We start from the raw sequence: 26,294 nt of genomic DNA, 5'->3' as shown, positions 1-26,294 counted from the left end.
TAATATACTTACTAACTCCATTTTTATTCTTTATTTTTTAAAAATAATTTTCATAACAGTTGCTCCTGTTTTTGTAATTAGTGGATTGTTGTCACCCCTGAGAGTCATTTCTATTGAGATGTACACATTTGAACAATAAATGTATTTATTTTCATATTTAAGGAAAGGCATCATCTATAAACTAAGCAAAGGTGTAGCTTCCAAGATGTGCCCTTGGGATCTTGAAGTTGGTGGGAATCTACTCAGAGATTAATTGAGGAAAGCTTAATAACAGGGAGTTCTTAATTTAAATCCACATAGAATAAAACTATTTTAATAAATCCTATGCACAATAAATAAAATATTATTTTAAAATACATTAAAAAATAAAAGAAAAAAACCCACTTACCAGCAGGCTTGCACTCCAAGTAAACCCAGAATGATGTAGATGTTAATACAAAGAACTGAGCAAATTGAAATGGTGAAATTAGTCAGGGAAATATTTTTCAAAGAAACTTTGCCACCATTTTTCGGAGCAGACCTCCAACCTCCGTGCCCCTCCCCTACGGAAAATCCAGGAAGTAACACTCGCGACCGCTCTAGCCATTTCCTGCAGCTCTATGGTACTAGATCATTTTTTTCTTATAAAATGAGGTAAAAGCAGCGTGGGGGGGGGGTTTCATTTTGTTGCTTTAATGTTTTAATATCTTCAATGAAAGTACTGCGACAGAGAGAAGGATTAGACAGGATTAGATTAGTCTTTTGTCTTGTCCCGGTTAGGATTTCTTAAGCAAATCCACTGGGCTGTCAACATGAAGCCAGAAAATCGGGACTTTTTAAAAACGCGGCGGGAAACGGGACAAATTGTTATAAAGCGTGATTGTCACGCTGAAATCGGGACATCTGGTCACCTTATGGGTGGGGGTGTTTTCACCTCCCCTCACTTTTCTTGAGTCTCCAGGAGGGCGAAAAGGGGCTCTGAAGTTCCTGAATGTCCAGTAGGCCTGTTTTTCACCCTCCCCAAGCCTCTGTGCATGCCCTGCACTTACCTGCATCCAAACCAGGCTGTATGGGAACTACTGAAAGGGGAGGGGTAGGCAGGGCCAGCCAGGAGTGGGATTTGGGGGTTCTCTAAACTGCACAGAACCTTAGCTAGAAGTCATCCTGAACCCCTGCGTAAAACTGCAGCAAGTCTCTACATTATAGTTCCACCAGAATGAATGGCAGAGTCTTGTGCAAACAAACAACAACGAAAGGAATATTAGAGATATGTTTTAGGGATTGGAGTTGACAACTGCAACTCCATATTGTATAAATCCATGAATGATTGATAATTATGTCCCATCAACTTGATGTCAACTACATACGATTTTCTTAGGATGGCCTGCCACAACTTGGCCCTTTAGGTCTTCAGTTGCAATATTCTTTTTTTTAAAAATATTTTTTATATCCATTTTCATAACATACACTCACATGTATACTATACATAGCCAGTATCATATAGTATTAAATAATAATTACATCAGTTCCTCTTGTCAACAATGCCCAGAAAAATAAAAACCCATTATAGCTCTTCTGCTCTCCATACCTTTTTCTTCTACCTCTCTCCAACTTTCTATCTTCCCTCCATCATCCTTTCCTACTCTACTTCCCCTTCCTTTCTCCTTCTCCTCTCTCTACATTCCACTTCTCCTTATCCTCATCCTCCTCATCTTCCCCCCTTACCCTCTCTCCTATCCCTCTCTTCCCATCTTTCTTCTCCCTTCTGTTTCCCACTCCTCCTCTCATTGGTGTATTTCTGCTTCATGTCAATATGCTTAACATATCCTAGTTTTAAAGAAAATAATAATAATAATAGTAATGAAAATATAAGAGAAAACAGTATACATGTGGAGTCAAATTACATTAAAATCTAACACGTCTCGTCAAACCTGATATATATCCCTCCCCCCTCCCCCCCCAACCCCCCCCAGCCTCCCCCCCCCGACTTCCCAGAACCCGTACATGGTATAGATTTTTAACAAAAACAGCCTAAATTATATTGGAAAAAAGAATAAAAAATTGATAATATCTTTACATTGAACTTAGCTCCTCCTTGCTAAACTAACTTTAAACAATTTAAATCATTGCAATATTCTTCATTGATGCAATCAAATCTATCCTCTTTGTTGCTGATCACCCCCTTTTTTTCTTCCATCTTTCTTGACATTATAAACCTCTCTAGAGAGCTATATTTTCACATAATGTGTTTTAAATATGACATAGTGAGGCATGCATCAAGCAAGTTTTCCAAAAGCAGATAAATGAAGCCATATTTCTATTCATTTGTAGTGCAGAAGGGCGGGGGAGAAATTTGTCCTGCCAAGAAAATTATTATCATAAAGACTTTTTTATTCTGAAGTTTTTGGAAGATTTTATCTCCTTTTGCTACTTGTCTTTTGACAAAAAAAAAAAAATCCTTCACACAAATCATTTCAAAGTGATAACCTGGAAAGAAATCTTCCTGTAACAAAAACCACTAAGGGAGATGAAATATTATTATTCTCATCAATGAAGCTAGTGTCTGTGGTGATTCAGTTTCATGTTCATCCAGCCAAATTTTTGCAAATAGCAATCTATCCTTGATTTATAGAGGCAAAAAGGGGGTCTAAATATATCCCAGAGCAGTATTTCTTAACTTAATTCAATTGGACAGTATTTCCTAATGCCCTGAATAAATAGTGATTTCATTTCCTGAAATGTGTGATGCCACAGATATGGTGTATGTCTATGGCCTGATAGACAGAGAGCTATTTTCAGCTGTTTAACTTTGCAGACTGATAATTATTTAGTATTTATTTCCTTCATCCATGGCTGCTGTTTCACAGACAAGTGACTGAGTGGTATACAACAAAGCTAAAAGCCATGTATGCTGACAAATATTAACATTGTTATGTTTAAAAATGTTAAAATTATAAAAGGCAAAAAACTATATAGATCTACTATATATAGCAAAAAGCAGCTGTTAATTACACTGGAGCCATCTCAATATTTCACCAGTCCCCTAAGGTCCTTAGACTTGATGACATAACCACATCTTGAGGGACTACTGACAATTTAAAATGAATAAGGTCAGACTCTCTTTTCAGGAGAAGACTGTTCCATAAAGTAGGGATCCACCAAGCAAAGCTGCCTATTTGATGGGACCATTGCAACATGCCTTCTTTGCTGGATCTAGAGCAGGGGTCCCTAACCCCGGGCCATGGACTGGAACCAGTCTGCGGCATGCTAGCAACCAGGCCACATAAACATATGAAGCCCCTTCTGTGGGACACAGGAAGCACATGAAACCACACCCTTTCCTGTCTGTGGAAAAATCTCCCTCCACATAACCAGTCCCTGGTGTCCAAAAAGTTGGGCAGATAGAATCAGGGATATGGCCTCATGCCATGGCTTTAAAGAACAAAACCAGCACCTTGAATTGGACCCAGAAACAGAGGAGTAACCAATGCAGCTTGTAGGCTAGCAGTGTGACTTCTTGAAACACACATAACTGCCCATGTGATTGTAATCTGTACTAGTGAAGTTTCCAGATACTCTTCAAGGGCAGCCCCATGTATATTCCATCACAGTAGATCAGCTAGATGGTGATTAGCGTAGTATAAGTGACTGTGAGTAGAGACCATTGAGCTGGAAATGGGCACAATTGTTGCACAATGCAAAATTGTACCAATTCCCTTGTAGCCACTGCTCCTTGAATTGTGAGTCCAGGAGAACTGCCTGATTGCACACAGGGTCTGTTTGGGACAGTGCAACCCCATCCAAAGCAAAGATAGTATAGTATCAGAACCAATGGGCCCCAAGGCCAGTCAGTCTTGTTGAAGCCTGTTGTTTTCCATTTACAGCCTCCAGGCACCAGTGTATTTCATCCACAGCAGTGGTGAAATTCATTTTTTTTACTACCAGTTCCATGGGCGTGGCTTGGTGGGCATGGCAGGGGAAGGATATGCAAAATCTCCATTCCCAACCCACTCTGGGGCCAGCCAGAGGTGGTATTTGTTGGTTCTCTGAACTACTCAAAATTTCCACTACCGGTTCTCCAGAACCTGTCAAAATCTGCTGAATTTCACCCCTGATCCACAGTATTATTTAGTTTGCTAGGGACAGAGACCTATAATTGAGTATCATCAGTGTAAATATACCTCAAATGACGACACCCAGTGGCCTCATGTAATTGTTGAATAGAAGCACAGAGAGCACCAATCCCTGTTGCACCCCACACAGTATGGGACGAGGGTGGAATCTTTCCCCCCAGTCACCACCAATTGGATCAATCTAATGGGTGTGGCCTCCCTTCAATGGATGGCAGAGTGGTATCCATGGTAGTGAGCCGAGGTGGCGCAGTGGTTAGAGTGCAGCACTGCAGGCTACTTCAGCTGACTGCAGTTCTGCAGTTCGGCTGTTCAAATCTCACCAGCTCAGGGTTGACTCAGCCTTCCATCCTTCCAAGGTGGGTAAAATGAGGACCCAGATTGTTGTTGGGGGCAATATGCTGACTCTGTAAACCGCTTAGAGAGGGCTGAAAGCCCTATGAAGCGGTATATAAGTCTAACTGCTATTGCTATAATCAAGGGCTTGATCTGACCATGACAAAGGGAGATCCCAAAAGCTCCCCCAGTTCCAGATCACTCCATCGCACTTCTGTTTATTGTAGGAACATTTTGCAAAGTTACTTGCTTGTGATTCAAAGCCACTGTCAAGTATTACAGTTTTTTTTTAAAGTAAGAAAGTTCAACTTCACTTGAGATGTGAGGTTCTGTGGATAAAAATCTCTACCTTGGGATGTTATGATTCAAATGTATCCATTTGTCTGGGAACTCTCTCAGGTCCTAAAACTAATGCGATCTGTTGACAGATGTTCTTATCTAAACCTACTCCTGCTGTGCCTGTTTCCTGTTGTTGCTTATTCTGTCTCAGATCAGTTTCATCTTTTTCAGCTCTAACTGGGAAAGAAAAACAAGAAAGAGTCCATGTCAGTACATCGTGTTTTAACAGGACAATTATGTTGTTGTGCTCTGTTTTCTCATACTATGGGTTACCCTGCTTGCTCCTAATGCCTCTGTTTTCTCATCTCTTTCTAATAAGTAAATCAGTGTAACTGATCTAAAATTTGCTGCAGTGGTTACATTTCTTGTTTTTTTGCAATGCCTTTGGTTTATTGAGTCTCCTTTTCCTTCTTTCAAGGTGCCTCATCTCCTGACCTGGAGTCTAGCTATGGGGGAGGACTATTGGACATGATGAAAGGTGGTGCAGGGAGACTCTTCAGCAACTTAAAGGATAACTTGAAAGACACTCTAAAAGATACTTCTACTAAAGTGATGCAATCTGTTGCAAGGTACTTTGAAACACACCTGTCTGAAGTGCTCAGCAAGCAACACAGTCCCTGTTAAGATGCCTTGCTATAGAAAATGATTAGATGTTAATAGGCTTGTGGAAAGGGAAATTTGATTATTGAGCAATAGAGTAGTGAAATGAAAAGCATTTTAATAATTAAACTCAATTAGCTAAAGTGAAACAGAATCTGTAACATGGTTACAGACAACTTAACTGTCTTACTTACTTACTTACTTACTTACTTATTTAACTGGCTGCTTTGTTCGGTGACTGTTTAAACTTAGGAAAGAACTGAAAATGTAGGTTTACTTTGGGTCTTCAAACTTGAGGCTATTGCAGTGTTCTTCTATTTCTCAAGTTTTTTCCTTTTCAGGACTGAATTGGCATTTATTTTCTCATCATGTCTCAGTGACTCTTGCATACCTTTTGTCAAAGCCATCTCTGCACGTTGTCACAATTAAGTTGTCATATTCTAAATCCATAGAAATACATGGCATAATTAATTCAGGAATGTTAGGCCCATGCAATTAGGTTTTTGAACAAGAACTGACAGCTCTAAGTGGTGAGAGGTTCCACTCTACCTCCGTGAAACCAAGGAGACACCCTTTGGAAATAAGACACTTTTCACAAGAATATATACTTAAATGAATGCTGGATCAGGACACAAAGACCCCTGTAGTCAAGGACAAAAATATCAACGTTGCTGCATTATGAACCATGTTGCCATTCTCAACTGTCACTGTTTCTAGTGGCAGATTGGGATCATACAAGCTCTTCCCTGCTCACAACCACCTGCCATCTTCATTCATTGATTATATGCCATCAAGTTAGTAATGATTCTTAGCAACTATATGCATAGATTTTCTCCATTACATATCCATCACGCTCATAATATAGTATACCATATTTTTTGGAGTACAAGACACACCTTTCCCTCCCGAAAAAAAGAGTGAAAATCTGGGTGCATCTTATACACTGAATACAGCATTTTTGGCATCCCGAAACCCCACCCCATTCACAAAAATGGATGTGCATAGCCTTTGAGGAGGCTTGTAGAGGGTTCCTGGGGGCTGGGGGGCAAAAGTGAATGAAAAACGGGCTGTTTTTTGCTCATTCTTGCTCCCCAAGCCCCCAGGAGCACCCTACAAGCCTCCTAAAGGCTATGCATGCCCTTTTTATGGCAAAAGCCGGGGCATTTTTGCTCATTTTTGCCCCCTCCATCCCCCAGGAGCACTCTACAAGGGTTTTAAAAGCTATGCCCTTTTAAAGACAAAAATGGGCCCATTTTTGCAAAAACGGGCCATTATTTGCTTGGTTTTGCCCCCTTCCCAGCCCCCAGGAGCACTTCACAGGCCTCTCAAACTGTCTGCATGCCCTGTTTTTTCACATAAACTGAGGCATGCAGAGGGTTTGAAAGGTCTGCAGAGTGCAAAAACTTTTTTTAAAATTTACCTCTTCAAAATCTAGGTGCGTCTTATACTCTGGTGCATCTTATATTCCAAAAAATATGGTGTGTGTGCGTGTGTGTGTGTGTATGTGTGTGTATATTCAAAATGTTGGTCATTACCAATTCATACCATAAGCTCCAGTTATTTGAGACATTACCTCTCTCCAGTTGCTTCTGCCTATCCGTGGTATTTAGGCAGAGCAGGTGCATTTTAGGTCACCTCAATTAAAAGCTGTCATCTTGTGGATCAAGAAAACACACCTTCTCTGTCACTTGCCTCTATCTTACGGTACAGCATTCACTCACAGAGACAGAAAGCTCCTGTTCTCTATGACTTTCAGAAGTACCTTAAGACCTGGATCTCTCCCCCTCTCTCTGTATCTTTGTGTGTGTGTCTCTCTCTCTATCTTTCTCTGGCCAGTTGTGGTTGTGAGAGGAAAAGGAGGGGGAGGAGTTGAGTCCTCTTCCGGATGGCAAAAGTCCTTGGATGGCAAGTTTTAAAGCCACGACTAGGCACTGCGGGCCTGGCCCCCTTTCCATCATCCCTGCCTCCCGGATCCCATTCCCACTCCACCAGCCGTGTTAGCAAAGATGGTGTCAGTCGTGGCTGGGTTAGGCCAGTATCTCGGGGTGAAGAACAGGTTGTGTTTCTCTCCAAGTGATGGAAGCATGCCCAGCACCAACAAGGGCCAGATGAAGCTCCAGCAAGAGTGAGGTGCTGGAAAATCAGCCCTGGCTATTTCTCCATCCCTTACCTTCTTAGGCCAGACAAAGAGTGACTGGGAGGGAACTGCGAGGGGTGGGGCTAGCCAGTGGTGGGATCACCTGACAGGGAGCCACAGCAGAGGGCCCAAAGAGCCTCATGTGGCTCTGAAGCTGCAGGTTGCAGACACAGCCATAGGACATCAACAAGCACAACCAATGCTGCTCTACTGAAAGTTGGCTTAAAACCTGACTGGAAAAGTGTGGAACTTAACAGAAACAATGAATTATTCTACCATAGATTTTCAATGTGTCACAAATGGAATGGAGTGGAGTAGAGTTGAGTAGAATGGAATAGGCTGCTGAACACTGCAATGAATATAGAATTCTATTTTTTTTCTCTCCTTATAAATGGAGATTTTTTATTAGGTAAAAAAATAATATTTATTAGGTAAATATTACTGTGTTTAGTCCTGATTGTAATAAGTATGGGAAATATGATTGGTCCCTAAAATATCCAGTGAATGTAAAAAAAAGAGGTGATAATAAAAGTGAATTCTTGATATTTTTTATCCGACAGTTGTATACGTCTGCATTAACCAGAATTTACTTTGTTGTTCTCTTCTGTTTCCTTTTATAGCTATGCCAAGGGAGAACTAGATATTTCTTATATTACCTCAAGAATTATTGGTAAGTGATCAATTATTTGAGTAATAAAGCAATGTAGCAATCTCCAACTTCTCATTGCCCATTTTATTTGGGTTTCACTTCAGAATATATGTTTGTCGCCCCCGCCCTCATTTCTTGATAGTGATGTCATTTCCGGGTGAAGGAGTCGAACTGGGATTTAGGAATCATATTGACGATGTGCGGACATTTCTTGATTCAAGACATCCTGATCATTACACAGTTTTCAATTTGTCACCAAAGTCTTATCGTACTGCACGTTTTCATAATAGGGTAAGTTTTGCTGGTGCAGTGATGTGACAAAGACCACGGTAAAGTTGTGATATTAAAATAATGTGTAGCTGGTGCCATGTCGATCTGCCTTCGAAAAGAAAGAAATGTCATATTGATGATCAGAATCAAGACAGATTGGGGCAATCTCTAAATTCCATCAATTTCATCCATCTTTGGATCAATATTTATTAAGACACTGTACAGCAAAAGTTAAAATGTAAAAAAAAAAGATCAGAGTAGAATAATAATAAAAGAATGTTACTACCACCGATTTCAAATTTACAGTAAAAATAATTTTTTAAAATATACTTAATTTATTTCACAGAATGGTTAAATATTAGTGGCTAATCTCAATTCTGCAAACTATTTCTGAAATATATTGCCAAGAAAACTGCAAGGACAACTGCAGTTAAGTCACCAAAAATCAGGAATCAAAGGCATGCGTGCAAAACATGCACACATGAATCAGTTCTGAAAGTTAACTCCAAGGAATTCTAAAACTACTGTATTATAATAGCTATAGTAACAGAATCTTGAAGGTTTGATTGTTTCCTATGTAAGGTATTCCTGTAGAGAGGCCAGATTGTTTAATCAATAGTCATCAAGAGACATAAATGTTCAGAAAAAAATCTTTTTCTGCTCTTTTGGGTTGGAAGGAGGGGACTTATCCATTTTTCTCTGACTCATGGAAGAAAATCATTATACTAAAAAATTGCTATACTCTGGATCTTCACATAAATAAGGAGGTTTTCTTTCTTTCCACCATGTATAAGCAAAACAAGTCACATAATTAAAAATAATAATAAACTAATCAAACAAACACCTTGAAGTATTAATTAGCAGATGGAAGTTGCTAAAGTTGAGACTGATAACAGAATTTTAAAATCTTTACATTATCATTTTAACAGCCACCTTTCTAAATAATATTTCTAAATTAATAACCCATTTTCTTCATATTGCCATTAAATGGATTATAGTATGAAATCCATGCATTGCCTGTTCCTCTTTATGTCACTGGCTTGATTTTTGTTTTTCAGTTGCTTTGTCATGTCCAATTTTTCAGACCTCATGGACCATGGCATACCAAGCCTCTCTGTCTTCCCCTGTCTTCCCAAGTTTGCCCAAACTCATGTTCATAGCGTCGCTGACACTATTTAACCATCTCCTCCTCTGTCATCTCCTTATATTTTTGCCTTCAATCTTTCCCAACCTCAGAGTCTTTTCCACAGCTTGCTAAATTTCTGAATTCACATAATGTGCTGTGGTTAGGTGTAACAGCAGGGACAATCATTTGTTTCAAAATAGTAGGTGAAACCAAGGTGTTACAGCCAACACCTTATCCTGTTTTACATGTGTGTAAAGCCATAGGCCTTTTATCTCCTGCATTTTGAAGGTCAGGAGCAGGGGTGGGCTGCTGGGGGTTTGGACAGGTTCGGACGTTCCTCTAGTGAAGGTTCTGTGCGGTTCGGCAAATCCCCAAATCCCACTCCTGGCTGGCTCTGCCCATTCCTCCCCGCCCCTCACACCCCTCCCCTCCCTGGAGTCTCCAAGTGGCCCATTCATCATGCCAGGTAAATACAGGGCCTGTGCGGAGGCTCCGGGAGGGGGGCAGAAATGAGCATACTGGAGGTTCTTGGAAACTCCATTTCCAACCCCGGGAAAAGCAGTTTGTGCCCTCCAAGAGGCTCGAGGAAAACATCAGGAGTCTGGGGAGGGCAAAAAATGCCCCCCGCCATGGTGCAGGAAACCGATTAGCCCATGCCCACCATGGCCACACCCACCCAGCAACGGGGCAGCGAACCCAGGGCTGCAATTTTTGAAGCCCACCCCTGGTCGGGAGTTTAATCACCCCTGCTGAAGAGCCTGATCATGCATACATAAATCATATTATGTGATGATATGATTTATAGAACATACTTGGGTCTTAAAATATGCCAAACTCAAAACTACCTGACCTCTTTCTAGCTTTCTTTTATACTGTGCAAACCCAGAAGATTGTTACTATTGTTCTGACTTGTTTTCACTCTGTGCTTCTTTAGGTATCTGAATGTAGTTGGCCAATTAGACAAGCACCAAGTCTCCACAATCTCTATGCTGTTTGTAAGAATATGCATAACTGGTTGCAGCAGAATCCCAAAAATGTTTGTGTCATTCACTGTATGGTAAGTCAAGCAGTAAGTAACCATTTGTATGTAGATCTATATAGAAAAAAATATTTGAAATATAAAGCTTGACATAAATTAATGTCCTTTTAACGAATATAGACTGTTGATTTTTTGAAAAATACTGATGTAGAGTACAAACGATATAAAGAAAAACTAAAAATTGAAAATTGACTTGTGGCAACAATATGTGGAGGGCAGTGCTAAAGTCGACAGACACTGCAACATTTTGAGATATTTCTTTGTCAAATCTGATAAGAGCCTGTAATGCTTTTGAGTTTTCTCTTAGCTAGATATTTATAGCTTTACTGATGAAAAAGTGGAAGACATGGAATATCATGTTCCTGTAATTTTATTCCTGCAGTTTTTTGTATTTGATCCACATTTGTCTCTAATAAAAAAATCATCAATTTTCATTTCAATGGAAGATGTATTCCCTATAATGGTGTTTGCAGCATTTTATTTTTATAACTATTGTGAATAATAAATATTTTTTAAAAATGGACTGCTTAGTTTATAGGGTTGTGTTCTTAGAGAATTTAGAAGTATCTCAATAGTGCTTTCAGGATTGTAATTGGAAAACTTGGTATCATTTCCAACATCTTGCCAATTACATCATGAAACTCATGATACTGGTTTTTCATCACTGCTTTCTTCTGGAATGCTCCTTATTACTTTAAGAAAAGGTGAAAGTGCTGTGTCAGCATCAGCAATGGATCTTATCACAAATGTTATAGATGAAGAGAGACATCTTGAATGCATTGTATCAAAGGCACCACCACAATGCAATATCCATAATATGACTGGGTTTGGAGTCATATTATAGATACTGATGATCAATGTATCTTTGGGGAGTTTTATGTGGCTGTTCCTGGAAACTTTACAGATATTACTGGAGGAACAATTGTCCATCCTAATCCCTCTTTCAAATCTTATCTGAGAATGAGCCGAGGTGGCACAGTGGTTAGGGTGCAGTACTGCAGGCCACTTTAGCTGACTGTGATCTGCAGCTCAGCAGTTCAAATCTCACCGGCTCAAGGTCGACTCAGCCTTCCATCCTTCTGAGGTGGGTGAAATGAGGACCCGGACTGTGGGGGCAAGTTGCTGACTCAATTTGCTAAAAAAAAAAAAAAATTGTAAACCGCTTAGAGAGGGCTGAAAGCCCTATGAAGCGGTATATAAGTCTAATAAATAAATGTTAGGAATGGATTTCCAAAGTGGCATTTCATTTGTTTATATAGAAAAAAAAAGCAGCCTGTCAGTATTTTAATACTTTATATTTTTGAACACATCAGAACTAAAGCAACGGCTGCTTAAAGTATTTACCACCTACTCAGTTGCATGGAGAGTCTTTGTACCAGACCTTTTAGTTCCTTGGAAAATTCAGTGTGTTATAGACGTTCTTTCAAAAATTGGACTGGCATTTGCACTGAGTCAAAAATACCATGATCCATGTGGAGTGCTACTATATTAGAACATGTTTCCATAACTTTATTTTAGGTCTGAAAATGGCATTGCACCCTGCATGGGCAACACGGAATGTATGCACATTAACCCTGAGCAGTACTTTAGATATCATTCTTCCTTTTACGTCTTACATAAACATTTGATATCAGGAGATGACTAGCAATTCTATAACAGTCTTGAATGTTAATTTTAGTAGGATCATTTAAGTTGTTAAAATTAAAATCCAAACAATAAAATTCATTAATTCAATTTATGCCTTGATTGCATAGAAAGCAATCAGATGACCATTGAACTGTTCAATGGTTACAATTAACAGTTTGCTAATTGCTAAGGTCGGGATTTTAAGCAATCTGTAGAGAATTCAAAACACTTAAAGCATTTATTTCAATAAGATAGGGGAAGTAGAGTATTTAGAGAAGTGATTTAATGGCGCCCACACAAAACTTTGCTTGGAGTCTGAAAAGCAGAAAAATCAAAATAGAGACTAAACCCACTGTAAGGCTTCTTGCCATAATAAAGAAGAGATAGTATAATAGTGTACCATTAAGAAATAATTTATCCTTTTCTTGAGGATTTTAGCCAATTCAGAGAAAATGAATACACATATCGGGCAATGCACAACTACTCAATGTAATAGAGAATATAGCACTTTCATATAACTATGTATAATAGAGAAACTCAGGATACTTAAACTCCAGGTAAAAAGTGTCTTCTGAAAAGGATCAGCAGCACTTCCAATTTAGGTAAAACATGAAAAATTAGTGACCTGTGCTAAACTGAGTGTGCTAATCGGTTTAGCACAGGTCAGTAATTGTTCATGTTTTATGAAGTTATGATGCAGTTCTTGATTTTTCTAATTTAGATAATTTTTGCTATAATGAGGATGAGAAAGAAGGTTTTTAAGGCAGAAAGAACATATTGGAAAGAGTGGAAGGAAGTACCAAGTGTTGTGCTGGCGAATGGTTGTTTAAAATAATAGCATATCCCACATGTGAACACAAAAACTAAAATGATTTTTTAAGAAAAGATTAAGGAAGGAAAGCATTAGTTAAATGGCAGCACCCCTATATAATCCCTTGGCTTGATTGTTAATATCTTTCCTAAACACAATTTCAGAAGGGAGAGACATTTGCAGTTCTCCTATACTATGAATAAGGATGTTCAGATACACCAATACTTTTTTTTGCTAACTGATTTGCTAACTCTGTCAGTATTTTTCAAATTTCCCAGCAATCAATAATGCAGATTGGAAGGTTGAACATACCATTTTAGAAGTCACATCTGCTCGCCATGGATTACTCTTCTTTTATACCTTAATGATACCAGAGGTTTCTGAGAAAAGGGTGTCAGAATGAGGGCATCCCATCTCTCTGCAAACTAAGATGACTTTGCAAGCTGAACAAACTTCCCTTCCATCTTCATTGTAGAACATGGTTTTATTGTTGTTGTTTTGGTTTTATAGCTTGACTAGAATATTGAGACTAAGGAAATTATGGGTATAATTTAGGCCCTGGGGAAGCAAATCAGGTAACAATGGTTTACTTCCCTAAAACACAGTAAAGGCATTTTCATGAGATTTGGATTTTTGAGTGCAGGCTTCATAAAATTGTGTGCCACTTAGTTCTTCACTTGGCATATCAGGTCCTGCTCATCCATGATTCAATATTTTTTTCTATCCTAAACCTGGAACCTGGCCTTCGTTCTCCAACAACAGTGATAATAGGAAGTTATTTTTAGTGAGCCAGCTAAGACCAAGAATAAATTTCAGTTGTCTTCAATCTCTGCACCCCTAAGTGATGTAAAACAATAAATATAGAACAATAATGCTTTCTCTAAGTAAGATCTCATATGCTTTATTCAGTTCTCCAGTGCGCTGATTGGGGAGTTCAAGCAAGGGTTAAATTCAGTCTATTCACCCAAGGACTGAGTTAATTTTCTTAACCATGCCTCCTCTCCTCATTGAGGTCAGTTTAAAAACTCAGTCCAGCCCAGTTCAGACGTGTGTTTGAGAAGTTCTCATTTTGTGTGAATAGACTGAAAACCCTGCCTTAATCAGAATAATTTTTTTTTATTTTGGTCTTTAGTGTTTAGTCATCTTTCATTCCTTTTGTTCAAAAATTGCTGGTAAGGAAATTTAGGGGCTTTTAAGCTCCGTATTGCTCGGAGAGCTTGCGATTGCCAGGGTGCTTGTCCAGCGGCTGCTGGCGAGCGCGGGGAAAGCAGGAGGCTTCCTGCTTCCACAACTGTCTTTTCCACCTTAATTGCTGGTCTGGGTCCTCGGCAGAAGCTCTGTTTCACGCCCGACAGTTCCCTCATTGCCTGAAAAGTGTGGTGGCCATTTTGGGAGGCGTTTTTTTTTTGCGCACCTTTTTCCCTGGCCGTTTCTGTTTGCTGCGCTTTCCTCCCAGCCAGTAGATAGCCGCGAGGGAGTGCTTGGCCTTAGCTCGGGCCTCCGGCGAGGCCTCCTCCGTCAAGAAGAATCCAGTGGACAGCCTAGGAGAGCTTTGGCCCCCTGGGCCATACTCCTATCCATCGGACGTATCTGCGAGGCACCTTGAAACCACAGTTCATGCAGGTGTCAGGCCTACTGCTTTGACAAACCCTCCATGCAACTGCAGACTGCGAGCCTCCTTCCCAGCTGAAGTAACCATGGTGGAAGGAGCCAAAAGGGCACAAGAGGAGCAACCATCCAAATGCACTAGGCCAGATCCCCCTGAGATGGAGGAGTGCAGGAAGGGGAAGGGAACTCCCAATCCCAGGGGCAGCAAAGCCTATCCAAGGCCAAGGTCTGCAGACATTGAGCCCTTGAAAACATTTTTGAGAGGGCCCAGAGGCTGTCTCTCTCTTTGGGCCATCAGTCCAGGGATCCTAGTCCTTTACACTACTCAGGAGATCCCAATTCATCCCTCCCCACAAAGGGACATATCCCCTTTTCTGGTAGATGAGGGGTCCCAGCCTGCTTCTCCAGCAGCCTCTCTGGCAGCTCTATCGGTCCAACAAGGCTTGTGCATATTTCAGGCTGACGGGGTTATCCTCAGGTTGGATCCGGCATTTTTACCTAAAATGAACTCCTTGTTTCATAGGACTCAAGAAGTGATTTTTCCCAACTTTTGTCCTCGTCCTCGCTATCCCCAGGAATGCACCTGGCACAAACTAGACGTGCAAAGGACAATTCTCAGATACATCAAGAGGACGGAGGAGCTTTGTCGCTCCGAATCACTCTTTGTTTCTTTTCAGCCTGGATCCATGGGACGCAAAGTGTCTCCATCAACCATTAGCCGGTGGTTGAGGGCCTGCATTAAGCTGGCTTACCAGTACGAGGGCAGGGTGATATCACCTAGAATCACAGCCCACTCCATGAGGAGTGCTGCGACTACAGCTGCGTGGGCAACGCAAGCTTCAGTGGAGGAAATTTGTAGGGTGGCCACATGGTTGTCCCCAACTCTGTTTATTAGACATTATCGCATTGACTCTTATGCTTGCGCCGAGGCTTCCTTCGGGAGGAGAGTTTTGTAATGGGTAGTTGCGGCTACAGACACCCTGGACGATTTTTCTTCCCTTTCTGGGACTGCATAGCTTGGGTATGTCCCTTGCTTGGACTCTCCAAGCAGCGCACATGAGAATGACCGTTGGCTTACCTGAATGGTCGTTCTTTGGGCGCTGCGGGAGAGTCCAACCCCACCCTGGGGTTCCTTCTTTTCTCTGGATCGCCTCAGGCTGTGCGGAGCAATTCTTCTGTTGGCAGAACACACAACATGGACAAGTCCATCACAGACTACTGCATTCATTTTTAAACTGATCTCAATGAGGAGAGGAGGCATGGTTAAGAAAATTAACTCAGTCCTTGGGTGAATAGATTGAATTTAACCTTTGCTTGGACTCTCCTGCAGCACCCAGAGAATGACTGTTCAGGTAAACCAACGGTCATTTTCTCTGGGGTCCCAAAAGGAGAAATAATGTGTGGACCATCCTTGATTGTTAGCACAACAAACAAGTATCTTATATAATCCACATTTTTCTATACATGTCAAGAGCCGAGGTGGCGCAGTGGTTAAATGCAGCACTGCAGGCTACTTCAGTTGACTGCAGTTCTGTAGTTCGGCTGTTCAAATCTCACCGGCTCAAGGTTGACTCAGCCTTCCATCCTTCCGAGGTGGGTAAAATGAGGACCCGGATTGTTGTTGGGGGCAATATGCTGACTCTGTAAACCGCTTAGAGAGGGCTGAAAGCCCTATTAAGTGATATATAAGTCTAACTGCTATTGCTATTGCTATTAAAATAATCAAAATAATACATGCAATAACTCTTCTGTCATATTCCTGTCATTCCTATTTTCAGATTCCCAATTTCTAATATTTGATTATTAGCAGCATCCCCTCTTACCACTATGGCACCTACTTCTAGAGATTATCAAATCTGATGATGTCATAAGCAAATGATTCATTTGAGAACCATGACAGATGCATCAAGCAAGTTATTCCCCTTCTCCACCAACAGAATTTTGACAGCTGGCCATCAGAGTCCACCAGGTTGAAGAAATGATACACCTGACATATCCTAGAATTGAATTACCGTATTTTTCAGAGTATAAGACACACCTTTTTCTTTCAAAAAAGGGTGAAAATCTGGGTGCATCTTATACAATGAATAGAGTCTTTTTGGCCTCCCAATCCCTCCCCCTTTACAAAAATGGCCATGAGTAGCTTTAGGAGGCTTCCAGAGTGCTGCTGGGGATTGGGGAGGGCAAAAATGAGTGAAAATGGGGCGTTTTTTGCTCATTTTTTGCCCCTCAGCCCCAGGAACACTCTATAAACCTTCTAAAGGCTATTCATGTGCCTTTTTGGACAAAAACCAGGCTGTTTTGGGGAGGTCTGCAGAGTGCAAAAACTTTTTTTTTAAATTTGCCTCTTCAAAATCTTGGTGCGTCTTATACTCCCAAAAATACGGGATGTTTGTATTAAGATCACCATCACATTGGCATTGTTGACACTTTTAATGGATTCTCCTGATTTGCCCCCAAGCAATTTCAAAGATGGTCACTTGCCACCAGAGGTAAGGCTGTCCCAGCTGTTGATGACTTTTTGTAAACCATATGAAGACATCCTGTCCCAAGGACACTATTAACCAGATAAATAAATTTATCTGGAGGGACCTCTTCAATGCCAAATGGTATAGGAATGCTAGTCTACAGATCAACTGCCATATCCATGGAATTCCAGGTGGTCAACCTGGAGTAAAGGTCCGTATATTTATAATTCAGTTCATAATATTTTTATTTATTAGATTTCTAGTAATCAGCATTTTTCCCAAATATCTCTTTCTTTACCCTTCTGATTCATGTTATTGATTCATAAGGTACGTCCTAAAATAACAAAGAATGAAGTAAATGGTATAGGAATGCTAGTCTACAGATCAACTGCCATATCCATGGAATTCTTCTATTTCTCCAAAGGCGCAACACTGCAACAGAATGATGATTCATAGAGTTCCATGCAAGGGAAATATCATTATTTTTGTAAACAGCCTTTTGACACTCAATTCTTTCTTGACTACTTGTGCAGTCTTGAAATTATAATATGGAGATCAGACAATCATACCTCACTGCCTTCTAGATACAGATTTTATAGTAAAGACGCTATAAATCAGAAGGTGCAGGGAAGCTCATTAATAATAAGACACTAGCTCTTAAAATCTAATCCAATTTGTATAGGGAAGCTGTTGTTCTAGCTTTAAGACTCAGGTATAGGCAGGTAGATTTGATTCCTCACTTCAGTATTGCCCATAGAAACTCCATGGTATAGTAGTGTAATTGATGGAAGAGAATATTTGTAGCTCAGGATGGAACTGTGCAGTCCTTGATCTTGCAGAAAACAACTAGGCTCAGAGAGCACCATGGACCATACAGTACTGTAATGATGACAAAACCTATATTTAAGCACTAAAGAACATCTTACTAAAAGTTTATTCCCACAAGGTAAACTCTCATGGATAAAAGCTAGTCAGAACTATATCAGGATAGTGAGCACATGTCTATCATATTCCATCTTTATTTATTTAAATATTTTATCCCACTTTTAAAAAAATGCACTTAAATGGTTGTATATTCCATACTTGCTTATTCTATATGACAGGCACAGCCTTCCCTATTTATCATTTCATATCAAAGGTAAACAATGGCAAACTTCATATACAGTATCATATACAGGGGAGATATTCACTTACCTTCACTGCAAGTTTGCAAATGTGAGTGCACACCCCCCCTCTGTACATGTGCACAGCCTTCCGCACATGCACTTTTGGTGAAAAACTGCCTAAATGGAATGCCTTAGAATTGGGATGGGTAGGGGGGGGTGCACCCACAATTTCCAGTTCAGGCAAACCGGTCTGAACCAGTAGAATGCTATCTTTATCATTACTTGTAAAGAATGGTTTGTGGTTTGATGTGATGCGTGAATCAGACTACAATAATCTTGCTTGAGTGTGATGTGTAGCCATGGCCTTTCACGGGACAATGGAACTTATTTTATTTTACCTTTATTTTTCCTGGAACTATCACAAATCCCTAAAATGTTTTGTTTGTTTAGCAAATTTATATAGCTACTGATCCACCTAAGGAACTCTTGGAGGTGAATAGAAATAAAATAACCAGTGTACAGATCTACAAAAAATAAACTGGGTTGAAACTCCTAAAAATTATATTGTCAACTCATCAAACAAACCACATACATAGCCAAACTCCAACAACTTTCTGGCAGGGGAAGTACTGTAAAATCTCCATTCCCTCCCCACTCCAGGGGAAGGTTACTGCAAAATCCCCATTTCTTCCCGATCAGCTGGGACTCGGGAGGCATAGAATAGATTGGGGCAGGGCCAGTCAGAGATGGTATTTATCGGTTTTCCGAACTACCGTATTTTTCGGACCATAAGAGGCACTTTTTTCCCTCAAAAAAAAAAAAAGAGTGAAAATCTGGGTGTGTCTTATACACTGAATACAGAATTTTTTGCCTCCCAAAACCCCGCCCCCTTTGCAAAAATGGCTGTGCAAAATTTCTGATACTGATTCTACAGAATTCTACAGAATTGGTCAGAACCTGTTGAATACCACTTCTGGTCCTAACTCTGTGTCAGCAATGCAGCTGAAGCATGCATTGCCTCGATATGTAAGGGACAGCTCTTTAAATCTCTTTGAGTTGCTGCTTTCTTTATTGGGGAGAAACCACATATTCATCCTTTTCTGCATATGGCTTTCATGCAAATTATATACTTACTAAATTCTACAGCGGCTATATCCATTCTGATGCCCTCCAAATATAATTTTTAACTACCAATCTTATAATTTCTCACAGTTGACCATGCAGCATGGAATTCAAGAACATTGTAATCCTTCACATTTGAAGGCCATGAAGTTGTTTATCAGATTGCTCTGAAGATCAAAGATTCATGGAAAGGAATGTTACAGAATTATCTCCTTAATAGCGATATTAGATTACTCTGACTACATCCCACAGCTGGGAGCTTTTCTCTATCAAACTGATTATTGGAGTATTGGATACTTACTCTCTGTAATTTGAATGCTTCTGGTTTGTTGTGACGGACACGCTCTAAGTACACTTTAATCAATGATGACTCACTTCTGGCATAGCTGGGAACCATTGGTAGGATGCTGTTTTCTTCCGCTGCACCTCTGGATTACAGTAGAGGAAATGAGAGAAATATTCTACCCTATTTGTTCTTCATCTTCTATTTGATGGACTTGCTTTGTTGTAGTCTATCTCCAGCTGAGCCACAGTGCCAAATATAAAAATAACTGTATCTCACACAATCCCATTCTAGTTTTTAACTCGTTGTTGTATGTTTCCATCACACCACATCAGAAGGAAGTTTCACTGTCAGTGTTTAATAGTCTTTCCTTTGCATAGGAAGCACTTGTGTATTTCTAAATCTTTTTACACTTTTTTTAAAAAAAAAACATCCTTTGATGCATTAGAATTGACCTAAGTCAAATGTTTGTTTCTGTTTAATCAGTGTAATGATCCTATGAACATTTTTTTTCCAGAGGGAAGCATCTCAAAAGAGCTTCTGCTAAGTTTCTGTTGTAGTTTTAGTTTCAAAGCATCATTGAGAAGATCTTGTTTATAAGGCTTTGTATGTGTTTAACAACAAAAAAAAAAAAACCATGGCTTATTTGCAAGGTGAAATTTTCCTGATTGAGGGTTTTGCATTTTGTCTGACAGGATGGTCGTGTGGCATCAGCAGTCTTAGTCAGTGCAATGTTCTGTTTCTGTCATCTCTTCTCTAATCCAGCTTCTGCTGTTCAATTGCTAAATTCAAAGAGACCTGGAGTAGTACTCTGGCCATCCCACAGAAGGTATAGTAAATGTGTTTTATGACTGACAAATCATGTACAATGCATATTATATCAGGGAATACTAATTCACTTAGCAATAGCAACAGCACTTAGACTTACATACCGCTTCACAGTGCTTTACAGCCCTCTCAGCAACTTGCCCGCAATAATATGAACTTGGAAGGATGGAAGACTGAGTCAACCTTGAGCCTGGTGAGAATCAAACTGCTGGCAGTCAAACTGGTGAGAATCAAACTGCTGGCAGTCAGCAGAATTAGGCTGCAATGCTGCATTCTAACCACTGCACCACCACGACTCTTAGTTCCTAGATCCAGATTTTAGTCAACCTCATCCCTCATTGTGGTGAGTCAGTGGTTAGAATACAGTACTGGAAGCTACTTCTGCTGACTGCTGGCTGCAGTTCAGCAGTTCAAATTTCACCAAGCTTAAGGTTGACTCAGCCTTCCATTCTTCCGAGCTGGATAAAATGAAGACCCAGATTGTTGCGGGCAATATGCTGACTTTGTAAACTGCTTAGGGAGGCCTGTAAAGCACTGTAAAGTGGTATGTAAGTCTAAGTCCTATTGCTATTGCTCTTTAACACCAACAGCTACCTTTATTTTTGTTCCTTTGAATGTTGACTCCTAATGACTACCTAAACAAATCTCTGTAGTTTTCATGTCAAGATTTTTTGTCACTGTCTTTTCCCAGGGTTGAGATAGAGAGTGACTAATGCCAGGTCATCCATTTTGTGTTGTGCCTAATGCAAGAGTAGAACTCATGGTCTCCCGGCCTGGTGCCTTAACCACTATACCAGACTGGCTTTCTAACAGCTTCCTAACTGCACTGAAATCAATGGGAATAGTTTTATCACATTTGGCTGAGTGGCTAAAGCTTGGCAAGTGTTTTAAAAAGTTTTTCAATGATAGTATGAAACATTCAATGTTATTGAAGGTTTTTGTACTTCTGGATGCATTCTCAAACATATATTAAGGGAGTCCTGTTAAAGTAAGGTTCTTCTAATTATGTGGCGGCAAGAATCCAGTTGTTCCCAAAGAATATAAATATTTGGTTTTAGACATGAAGCCATCACCTTTTCAAAAGTAGAAAAATGTGTATTTGGACAGAAACATCTAGATCAGACTGCTTCAGCCTGATTCTATCTTCCCAAGTGGAACTCATGATGGAAGTCAGGGATAGGCTTCAAAAATTTCGGCAATGGGTTCTCTGCCTGGTTGCTGGAGGGCGTAGTCATCGTGGGCATGGCCAAGTCAGCCTCCTGCACCATGCTGGGGGGTGTTTTCGCCCTCCCCAGACTCCGGAGGCTTTCCTCGATCCTCTGGGAATGCAAAAACTGCCTTCCCCAGGCTTCAGAGGCCCTCCGGAGGCTGGAAATGTTTCTGGCCTTCTGAAACTTCTAGGAGGCCCACCCCCCCTCCTCAAGCCTCTGCGTGGGCCCTGCACTTACCTCGCATCCAAAATGGGCCATGTGGAGACTCCTGAGAGGGGAGGGGAGGGGGTGCGGGGCCAGTCAGGGGTGGGATTTGGAGGTTCTCCAAACCGGGCATGACGTTAGCTATGGGTTCTCCCAAACCCAGGCAAACCTGTAGCAGCCCACCCCTGATAGAAGTTAGGCTACAACACACATGGAGTGGGGACAATACCATTGGGAAAATTGATTACATTCTATGTCAAGGCTGAACATGGGCTACATGCAATTTATTTTGGGACCTGTACTCTTCTGGGCCACTTGTCACCCAGCTTGTTGATGGATAGCTGAAAATAGGAATAGTTAGAAAGGACAGTTTCCAGAAAGGCAGCAGCAAAATGACAATGAATTTATTTTGCCACTTTTGTATATTAAGTACTAATTCTCTTAGAGGCAGGGAGAGCTTGCTTCTGTAGTTTTTAAGTCAAATGTATCAAATCGGTTCCACCACAAAACCGCGGAGGACAAAATCGCGCTCGACGAAAGCGCGCATTTGACGTCATCACAGCGCGACGAAAACATCGCGCTGTGATCGAAAAATGTAAAAATAAAGCGAAAACCTTACCCTAACCCCCCAAACCTAACCCTAAACCTAACCCTAAACCTAAACCTAAATCTAACCCTAAACGTAACCCTTAACCTAACGCTAAACCTAACGCTAACCCTTAACCTAATGCTAAACGTAACCCTAACGCTCTAAACCTAACCCTAACCCTTAACCTAACCCTAACCCTAACCCTAACCCTAAACCTAACCCTTACCTTTATGTGAACCGGCTTGCTTTAATTTTATTTCAATTTTTAATTTTTTTCGTCGCGCTGTGATGACGTCAAATGCACGCTTTCGTCGAGCGCGATTTTGTCCTCCGCGGTTTTGACGGGTCACGATCAAATCTATATTTTTATTTCTTTCTTCCTTGATTAATTCATGATTTTTCACTGGATTTGCTCTTTTGACATTAATATTTGCAAGCATTCCTTAAAAAATTAAATTTTCTTGACTGCTGTTGAAAATTTTCATTATGATAATCAACCAAGTTCCCTGTAGAGCCAAAGTACATAGTCAGTAGAATTTTAGACATGTAGAATTTTATGAATCCCATTTTTCATTGCAGGTATTTAGGATATATTTGTGATCTAATAACAGACAAACCTGTCCAGCCTCACTGCAAGCCTATAACCATCAAATCAGTCCTGCTTAGCCCAGTGCCCTGTTTCAACAAGCAGAGAAATGGCTGTCGGCCTTTCTGTGACATCCTTATTGGAGAAACTAGAATATTTACAACATCACTGGAATACGAAAGAATGAAGTAAGCTCCTCTCTGTTGACTGCGCAGATAAAATCCCACTTTGGTTGTTTAATATGTACCTATCTATGGTAGCACAGGTGAGCTAAGTCCACATACCTAGGCACCCTGGCTTTCAGTCAATTATGATTGATGTTGATTGGATCTCAGCAGCTACTGCTTCCTTCAGGGAGATAGAAATCTCAGTTGCCTGAACTGCTTTGAAGGATATCCTACATCCAACCATCCATACACTCCTCCCTTTAGACTGACATCAATTAGCCAACCCTTTTATGCATCTAATGTACATGGATTCCGTATGATATTTTGTGTCTTCCTCTGAAGTTTTGCTTTTGCTTCTGAGCAGCTTGAATGTCACACATCTGCTAATACTATTTCAGTATACAATAATGTTTGATCATAAACAGCTTACATGCAGATGCAGTGAAAGTCATATGAGTTGTATAGTATTTACTATAGGAATTGTTGTCTGTATAATCTATGAATTAAACAGTTTTTAAGAATAGCCAGATCATTACATTTAGAAGTTGGAATAAATATGAACAATATTTTTATTTTAATCCCAGCACTGAGCTTTTTGACTCCACCCAATTTAACAATAATGAAGTGCAAGGTTCAACTCCTGATTATGATGCTTTGTTCAATGTGAATTCTGTTATGAGTCTCATGAATACCACTTTAGGCAGAATGTTCTGCTTGCTTTTTTCCTTAGGGAATTCCGTGTTCAAGAAGGAAAAGTTGTTATTCCACTAGGAGTCACTGTCCATGGTGATGTAGTTGTTTCTGTCTACCATATGCGATCCACCATTGGGGGACGACTTCAAGCTAAAGTATGAATTGATATATCTTTTAAGTGCAAGGTTGAACATTCAGGCTGATCTAAAATATTTTAATAGTATGGTATAAAAATTGGATTTAAGCATATTACTCAGAAAAACTGTTAAGAGTAATGAGTAGTTTCACCCTAGTTAAAATGATTGGATATGAAAAAGCAATTTTGAAAAGTTGTGATGTTTCTTACTGAAATCTCTTTGGTAGCTGAAGGAATAAATTTGCTTAGTTAATGGTGCTAAAATATTATGTTCATACCAGTACTTGATGTCAGCAAATAGGAAGTGGGCAGATTCATTCATTACCATGGTTGCTGGAGAAAGAACACACATCATGCATATAGCAAGGGTTGTGTCAAGAGTAAAATGAAAAATACTGCTTCCACAACCAGTCCAACCATTAAGTAAAATAAGAATGTGCTTATGGCATAATAGTATATCCCCCCACCCCAGCTATCATGCCCTTAACCCTGTCACTGTCAAACTCAACTTTAGTTTTTAATCACTTATTGGGTGTGTTCTCAGTTAAGCAATGGAGAGGCCACTGGACACTGTTGTTGGGCTGTGCTTATTGCATCTGCTGGCTTTAATTCAGCTCTGGATCAGTCAGAAAAATCCTATGATTCCTAGTTAACAGACTTAGAGAATAGTTATTGAGATACCTTGATCCTAAATTTAGGGAGAGGGGAATGTGTAGATGTGCCACTAGTCTGAATTTAACCATTAGCAAACAAATTAATGATTTACTGATTTATTTCCCACTTTTTTATAAATACCTCAAGACAGCAAACATATCCAACACTTCTTCCCCCTCCTATTTTCCTCACAACCACAACACGGGGAGATGTGTTAGGCTGAGAGAGAGTAGACTAGCCCAAAGTCACTCAGTTGTCTTTCATGCCTAAGGTGGGGTTTGAACTCTGGGTTTCTAGCCAGATGCCTTAATCACTAGAGCAAATTGGCTCTCTAGACAAAAATTTTATTTCTTTATTGCATCAATATGTTTTTGTTTAATCTCTCTTTAAAAATAGGATAAGCCAAGTACATTGACATATAGTGGAAATACACCAAGGGGAGGAGGAATGGGAAAGAAGAAAGATGGGCAGAGAGGAATGGGAGAGAGGGTGGGAGGGAAGGGGAGAAGGAAGGGGGGGAGTGGATTTGGAGAAAGGAGTGGTAGAGGGGGAGGGGAAGTAGGGTAGAGGGGGATGATTGAGGGAGATAGAAAGTTGGAGGGTGGTGGAAGAAAGAGGTGTATGGGGAGTGGAAGAAGTATATTGGGTTTCTATTTTCTGAGGTATTGTTGACAAGAGGAATTGATGCAATTATTGTTTAATACTGTATGGTGTTGGCTATGCACAGTATACATGTGAGTGTATGAAAATGAAAATGAAAAAATAAAAAATATTACTCAATACAAAAAAAAATGTTTTTGTTTTGTTTTGATGCCTATAGTAATAAAATAAAGTGAATTACAACTTTCTTGATAGTTCTTCCATGATAAAATATCTTAATTTTGTTATGGTTTTGTTTTTTTAATTTTAAAATTATGTATTTAACAATTCTTACAGATGACAAATACACAAATGTTCCAGATTCAGTTGCATACTGGATTCGTACCTCTGGGATCAACAACATTAAAATTTACTAAGTAAGTACTTCTAGGACATCAAACTGAATGAAAGTGGATATCATGAGATCTTATTGTAATAAATAGCTCACAAATCCAACAAGTGGAAACTGTAGATCTGATTTATTCAAGAAATATTTACTTTACCTTCAAAACAGGAATTTTTGAAAATAGGATATAGAATATAATTGTATAAGAATAATTACAACACATTAATGAAATAAATTGAACTGCAAAAAGTGAGTAAAAGATCCAACATTTCAAAATTAATTTTTAATAAATCAAACAGAAGCAGATTCTAATAGACCTATGGTATAGTACCTAATTACAAGAGATATGGTGGCTCGGTGGCTAAGACACTGAGCTTGTCATCAGAAAGGTTGGCAGTTTGGCGGTTCGAATCCCTAGTGCCACATTACTCGTCCCAGCTTCTGCCAATCTAACAGTTGGAAAGCATGTAAAAATGCTAGTAGAAAAATAGGAACCACCTTTGGTGGGAAGGTAATAGCATTCCATGTGTCTTCGGCTTTTAGTCATGACCACAGAGACGTCTTCGGATAGTGCTGGCTCTTCAGCTTTCAAATGGAGTTGAGCACCACCCC

General features: G+C 40.0%; 1 protein-coding gene across 1 annotated transcript in view; it reads left to right on the top strand.

The window, feature by feature from the left end:
• The window catches only part of DNAJC6 (DnaJ heat shock protein family (Hsp40) member C6), a 55,533-nt gene that overhangs the window by 8,996 nt on the left and 20,243 nt on the right, over window positions 1-26,294 (top strand). Inside the window, exons 2-9 of the mRNA XM_032218878.1 lie at window positions 5,203-5,353; window positions 8,142-8,191; window positions 8,313-8,461; window positions 10,501-10,623; window positions 20,325-20,458; window positions 23,041-23,235; window positions 23,945-24,062; window positions 25,634-25,713. Coding sequence (XP_032074769.1) covers window positions 5,203-5,353; window positions 8,142-8,191; window positions 8,313-8,461; window positions 10,501-10,623; window positions 20,325-20,458; window positions 23,041-23,235; window positions 23,945-24,062; window positions 25,634-25,713 — 1,000 coding nt within the window. The remainder of the gene's footprint in view (window positions 1-5,202; window positions 5,354-8,141; window positions 8,192-8,312; window positions 8,462-10,500; window positions 10,624-20,324; window positions 20,459-23,040; window positions 23,236-23,944; window positions 24,063-25,633; window positions 25,714-26,294) is intronic.

The sequence above is a fragment of the Thamnophis elegans genome, chromosome 5 (assembly GCF_009769535.1).
Source record: "Thamnophis elegans isolate rThaEle1 chromosome 5, rThaEle1.pri, whole genome shotgun sequence".
NCBI lineage: Eukaryota > Metazoa > Chordata > Lepidosauria > Squamata > Colubridae > Thamnophis > Thamnophis elegans.
Note: the sequence above shows the minus strand (reverse complement) of the source record. Positions and strands in the feature narration are given on the sequence as shown.